At 40.8% G+C, this 6,740-nt stretch overlaps 1 protein-coding gene across 1 annotated transcript; it reads right to left on the bottom strand.

The window, feature by feature from the left end:
• Positions 1–211: 211 nt before the first annotated feature.
• aida (axin interactor, dorsalization associated) lies at positions 212–6,720 on the bottom strand. The gene is made up of 10 exons (XM_079526666.1): positions 6,575–6,720; positions 5,709–5,775; positions 5,494–5,547; positions 5,199–5,253; positions 5,031–5,094; positions 4,167–4,270; positions 3,281–3,403; positions 2,517–2,639; positions 2,059–2,176; positions 212–1,956 (listed from the first exon to the last, which is right to left on the bottom strand). The coding sequence occupies exons 1-10, from the start codon at positions 6,679–6,681 to the stop codon at positions 1,857–1,859; spliced, it is 915 nt and encodes a 304-aa protein (XP_079382792.1). The 5' UTR covers positions 6,682–6,720; the 3' UTR covers positions 212–1,856.
• Between the last annotated feature and the right edge of the window lie 20 nt (positions 6,721–6,740).

Below are 6,740 nucleotides of genomic sequence, written 5' to 3'. Positions count from 1 at the left end.
CAGTGATGCTCCAAATCCTTGCATAAGATGCATAAAAGTCCTGGGTTGAGTTGCTGTCTTGTCCCATCTTGCAGTACAGAGTGCAACCCAGTATTTCCTGAGATGTCCTATTGTTACAAAAAGTATTCGAACCATTCCAAAATGAATCTGAACCGGCTATTGTATCAGAATGGGTCTATATAGAATAGATCAAGTGATGAGCCATGTCAGCAACCATTTGTCATTTATTAGAAATGAAAGCAGTGTAAATATCTTTTTACCTCAACGTGACATCAAAATACTGTTCCCATATCCAATGCCCAGTCCATATCCTGCCACACAAACATTACATACATAGTTATAGCAATCGATTAGTGTTTCTTCAGAATTAATTTACTCTTTGATATCCTGACATTACAAAAATAAAATATAAAAAACAAATCAAATATTACAATGCAGAGAAGTTAAGGAAATGCAAAGAAATCTGCAGGGTATGACTGTAAACATGTTTAAAATGAAACCTCAATTTTAAAAAAGGCCTTATAACAGGATGACATCACATTTCAAAACAAAAGATCACATTTCTCAGAGATAGGCAAACCGTAAGACATTAATGCCATTAATACACCTCTGGTTGTGTTGACTGCACATTCTCAACATGCTATACCACAACCATTGAGCTGCTGTGAAGATGCTGTTCCAAAATGCCTTATTTTGATGAACAGAAATTAAATTTAAAATGCCAATTCATGGCAGGAGATAGACATCTCTGTAGCAATCCTATATGGTAATTTTGATTAGTAACCAAATGCTCACACTGCATAATAGAATACAAGTATTTAGAGTGTGCTGACCGCAATGTTGCATACCGTACATGTTAGTACCCACACTTTCATATGCAAACTCATTTCATACCAAACTCAATACTGATTCATCATCGTTCCTATCGTATAAATATCATATTTGCTGAAACAAACCAATATTAACTACAAACTATTTGAACCTGAATCTTTCTTAAACATGAAAAAGCATGCCCACCCGTATGTAGAAACATGTCAGGGCGCTGTGTGTTGTAAATTTAGCACGAACAGTATGATACCACATACACTTACAAACCCTGTTGCTATCCAATGCTGCGACTACAGCACGTCATTGGGTCTCTTGGACCTGAGATTAGATCTTGGGTCTAAGAAATGGGGTGAAAACGTATTTATAAATGACTTCCCTTTACTAAGCCTTTAAGGAGGGAACTACTTGGCTGAGCATGCATGCTTTCTCTCAGACCAACTTTGTATCCCATTATGTACATCCACGCCTGGGAGTTAGCTAGTAGAGTAGCCTCGGAAACCCAGACGTTTTTAGTGACTTAACAGCCTCAATCAACTGGGGTTTAAGAGTCAGTTACTCAATGAGTATTTGAACCATTGACCCCAGTTCAAGGTTCTTTGCCAAGTCTTAACGGTAGATTCTATAACCCAGACTCGGCTGAAATTATACACCTGCAGTAACTTAAAAAACACTTTGCTTGTTGCTTTCCCTTCGTTTACAAAACCACAGCTAAGGAAGACGAGATCAAGTGGTTTGCTAGTTTAATCATATTTCATGAATACCAATATTAAACTTCATGTAGAAAAAAAGAATTAGAGATTTTCTGCAACAGCACCATTATATTGTACTTAAACAAAATGGCCTACCCAATTGCAAAAACAATAGTGTGCCCTGATGATAGGCTCAAATGGAGACAACTGCCTTGTCTTACTATTGCAAACTGTCAAGGTGGAATTCATGACTTTTCTGGATGATAAAGCGGGCAACAGTTACAGCTATTGAAGGATGTGCTTTAATGGCCATGACCTGCTTCATCAATGTGACTATCTTTAGCAGTCCTTGTGCAAAGTTTGGTGAAGATGGAGAAAAAGTGGTTTCTTGGTCAACAGCTGCAGTTTCTTCCTCTTGAAGTCTGTGGGCTTCTTGTACCTGATGTTCAAGAATAAAGATTCACAAAGTTTCACGATTGCAATTGCACAACGGAACCCAATGAAATAGTCAGACTGAGATGCATTTTAAAGACTGACTTACAGCTCGATTACAATGGGACCAGGTTTGATCTCATCCAATTCCATGAAGGCAAAACATTTTGTGCTGGTAAACCTCTTCTTGGGTTTGTAGTGCTTGAATTCAAAGAAGATAGCTGCCCCTGGAAGTTGATTTTATTGAATAAATAGATTGTTGTACTGCTGAACTTTTAACATTACATATGAAGAGTTATAAAAAGTCTCTTGAATTATGTCCTTTGTAATGTTGGAACTATAGTAAAATACGCACATCACTTTGTGGAGGTGCTGGGTTCGAAAAATAACATATGAAAAAGAGAGAAAACCCGCACACTCATATGCTCCAAAAGATAAGTTTATTGACGACGTTTCGAGCCAAGGCTCTTCATCTGGTCAAACTCAAGTTGTCAGTGACAATGTTGGCACCTACATTTCTCTGGTAAGAGTCTTTGTGTAAATATTATGTTACAGGGCTTAAAGTACCTTTAGGTAGTCTCTCCACATGTCTTTGGATCTCCACATCCATGCTGAAGTGAATGTAGTTGTCTTCCTTTCTGCTGGCCACAGGAGTTTCCTGCACTGGATTCACATCTACACCATTCAAGTCTGAGGGGACAGATAATGGACAAAAACACTTTCTGTAAGAGCAACAACACTGTAATGCACAACACTGAAACATGTTTTTCCCCCATGTCAAGGTAGATAGATGGGCAAGATACTGTACTTAAGCCCCAACTGCTCCCAGGGCACTGCATTAATAGCACCCACTGCTCCTGGTAATATATGCGTGTGTGTGTGTGTGTGTGTGTGTGTGGGGGGGGGGGTCCAGTAGGTAAACCGACAGGGATTCAGTCTGAGAGCTAGTGGAGAGACGATTCTATCATGATTTAATCCTGTAAGGCAGTTTCCAGAGGGAGGGATCTTAACCACTTGAACCCTAGCACCCCACTATTCTGGGGGAACATTCACCAGAAATCGAAGATCCACAACCACAAGCACACAATGTGTTGCGACGCGTTGTGAGCTTGAATATCAGCTATTTCTGGCAAAGAAACATCAAGAAAGTACGTCAAAAGAAAGTACAGAGCGTTTAAGTTGTTAATCACTACAACTACACCATTTCAGGTGTTTTTCTTGTTAAATTATTTTTGTAAAGCGAATGGGTCATGCGCTGAAATACATACACATTAATGAACCTAACCATTACACACTGTATATGTGCAAAGTGCAGAGAGTGAAAACAGTACCTTTCACACTAATGGTTATGTAAGGATCGATGCATTGCCCAGCATCCTTCAACCCAATTTTGTCGATCTTTATTGTGAGTAGTCCCATCCCAGGCTCTGAAGGTAGTCGAGGCAACAATGTACCTGTAGAAGAGGACAGATTAAAGATTAAAAGATTAAAAAACCCACAAACATCCTTTGTGGCATGACAACTTAATGTGTGCATAGCAGAACACTCTTTAGACATTGCAAATTACAGTTATATGGATTATCAACAAATGCCAGACACTTAAAATGTGATATTCGTAACTGCTAGAACCTCATTTATATTTTTTACTGGGCTGGTTATATAATTCTTACCAGAGTGTTAATTTTAATACTTTTGTCTGTTCTGCAAGCCAGAGTTCATATTGTATATTTCTATTATGATTCTGATTCTAAAAGGTACAATCAAAACCCAAATCATATCATGCAACGGCAGACTAATGATAGACGTTGTTCAGTGAAAAGTCATACCTTGCAGAGCTGTAAATGAAGCAGGCGAAGGTAAGCGATGAAGCCATGCACGACACCGACAAAGAGAACAAAGGACACATAACAATCAAACACAAACAGCCCTCCAAAACAACGTGGGTTCTCTGTTGGCTCTTTTCAACTACAAAATGTAAGCCTGAACCTTCCACAATCTGAAACTATCTGAAAGGGGAGGTAGGTCATAAAAAAATATCAGATCTGCTATTTTAGAACTATTTTCTCAGGGTTAATAGCACCTCACGATCAGCTTCTGATATATAGCGTACGGAAACAAACCCAGAACCTGTGAACTATGTTTCACGGCACGGTTTGCTCAGTTCTTTGTAGTGGAAAAGAGCCATGGTCTGTGTTGGGCAGAAATGCAGCACGGTACCCGGCACTCTGGAGGGGAACGCTTCTGGTGACCCTGCTCCTCCTGTGGCATCCTCCTCCTCTTCTAGCTCAAGGCTCTCCTCCTCCCCTGGAGCAAGGATTTTCCTGACAAGGGGGATGACAGGCTTTATTCACATGATATCACACCTAAACGTGGTAGCTTTGTGCTCTGAGACAACAGACAAAACTAGAAAAGTGCCCCTCAGGGCACAGGTCTCCACCAGGCCAGGGCAGGTTGTGGCCTCCTGGTGGCGCTATAATAGGCCAATGTGAAAAGGGTGCCATTTGTTCTTACACCATTGATGGCAATTGGATGATTTGAGGCATTTTGTTCCAAAAATGTGTTTTGCAAAAATCCACCTGTTGGTGGCGCTATAACAGGCCAATGTGAAAAGGGTGGGATATATTCCTCAGCCTAGTAGGAAAGTCTGAAAGATTTCATGTAAATTGCACGCTGCGTTCATGATTTGAGGCTTTTTGTTTCAAAAGGGCCAATCCTGCAATCTTTGAAAGCCAATGTTAGCCAATTAGGATGGAATATGAAATATCGGACAGATCTTGAACACATGACTATAGAGTTAGTGTGTAACGATTTGCAGGATTTTTGGACAGAATCTGGAGGAGTAATATCAAAAAATGTGTTTTTCAAAAGTCAGCCTCCTGGTGGCGCTATAGGTTTATCATTGGCATCCAGGGAGTGTGTGCAAAATTTGGCATGACCGGGTTAATGGTGCCGGAGATTAGCTGTTCACAGACGGACGGACACACAGACGGAGTGCAAAACATACTCTCTCCCCATGCCATCGGCCTGGTGGAGACAATTATGCAGTCAGCTATAATGGGAATGGTTTGAGTGGCCCTTTACCTCAATGGCACTGGTTGGACATCAAAAGGAAAGTCTTTGTTGTAGGTCTGTATATTTTGAATAACTATTGGCAAAAGGAGACAACCCTTAGCAAATAAAATGGATGGACATATAAAGCACAATGGTGATGGAGGTATTAACAGCATAGGCCTACTGTGAGAGTCTTACTGGGTTCCAGTTTCTTCAGGTCTTCTAGCTTGAACTCCCCATTTGACTGTGTGCACTATGAATGAGACAAATTACATAAGAAAGGCCTATATCTTTGGACAAAAACATCACTTCAAAGAGCTGCATGTTCAATGTAATCAAAGTCACCAAAACAAACAACAAACTCTCTGAATCTATTCAAATCAAAGCATACAGTATGAATTAACAACAGCTTATGATCTCTATTTTCTCTGTTTATTTTGACTATACTGCAACCAGCTGGTTGGCTTTAAAGGGAATACTGGGACATACAAACCTGCAAACTTGCACTTCTCATCTCCAAGCATGTTGCAAACTTCCCTAATGTTTTCTAAAAGAGGCAAATAAACCAGTGCTTAGAATATTGATCACACACACACACACACACACACACACACACACACACACACACACACACACACACACACACACACACACACACACACACACACACACACACACACCGTTTTTAATGACATATGTCCTAGGTACCTTTTGATCCTCAGTGAAGTCACATGAGTTTGTTGACTGGACCTCTTTCTGTAGATGTCGTGCTAGTCTAGGTGAAGCAGTGTTAAAGGTAAATGGTTAGAATACAGGTCCTATTATTAAAAGGGCTTGGAAATCATTGGGAATCTGACGTGGGTGACCATGTTCTTTGGCGCCCCCTCCTGTTCACAGTGAGAAGGCAGTAGGCAGGCACCGGGCTCAAAATACGGCTGGTAGAAATGTAATTTGTCACTTGTGTAATTTACTAGTTGCCAAACTTGCCACTTGATCACTACTTCAACTGCTTGGTTGTGTATGCAGTATTGACATTATTACTACTTTATCCGACTGCAGTGAAAGACATTCTTCAGTCTTCACTAGAGATGTAAACCTACCCCACCCATAACAATGAGAGGGTGTGGCTCGCTAAAGTCGCTATTTCTCCTGGCTGACGCGAGATTATACCGTTACCATTTCTCAATAATCAGAAAATGTGGCCTATTCGTGTACTGCATGACGCCTGAGTCCTGGAAGACTAGAAACATCGTTTCCAAAACAGTCCGTGTTGTCCTGTCCATTAGGAACTCTGAAGTATTACATGCATAGGGTCCCAACGCTACGGATTGCTATGGACGTGGAGTCGTGGACCAGAGAGCTATATAGTGGGTATCATTGAGCCACATAAACCATGATGGGTTAGGTTCATATATTTAACTGACTAGAACAAAGCCAACTTGGTGAAAATAATCATGCATCTGTTTCCTACTACTGGCCATTTCTACGAGTATCCATAGATAAACAGAAGCATCGTGCCTTCTATATCAGTTGCAGGGAGTGTTATTATGATACACATGTTGATTGCAACTTACATTTGGTACTCATCTATAGCCTCCACTAACTGTCCCCAGGAGTCAAAGTCAGTGCCTTTTCTAAAACTCGCATGCCATTTCTGGATGGTCTTGTTGACATCGGACATTTTCACAGGGCGGTGGCAGCAACAGGCTGCGCTCTCTCTAGGTGCTGCCAGACGGTCAA

This window comes from Electrona antarctica (genome assembly GCF_951216825.1).
Source record: "Electrona antarctica genome assembly, chromosome: 17".
NCBI classification, from domain to species: Eukaryota; Metazoa; Chordata; class Actinopteri; order Myctophiformes; family Myctophidae; genus Electrona; species Electrona antarctica.
This window is presented reverse-complemented; position numbering and strand designations above follow the sequence as displayed.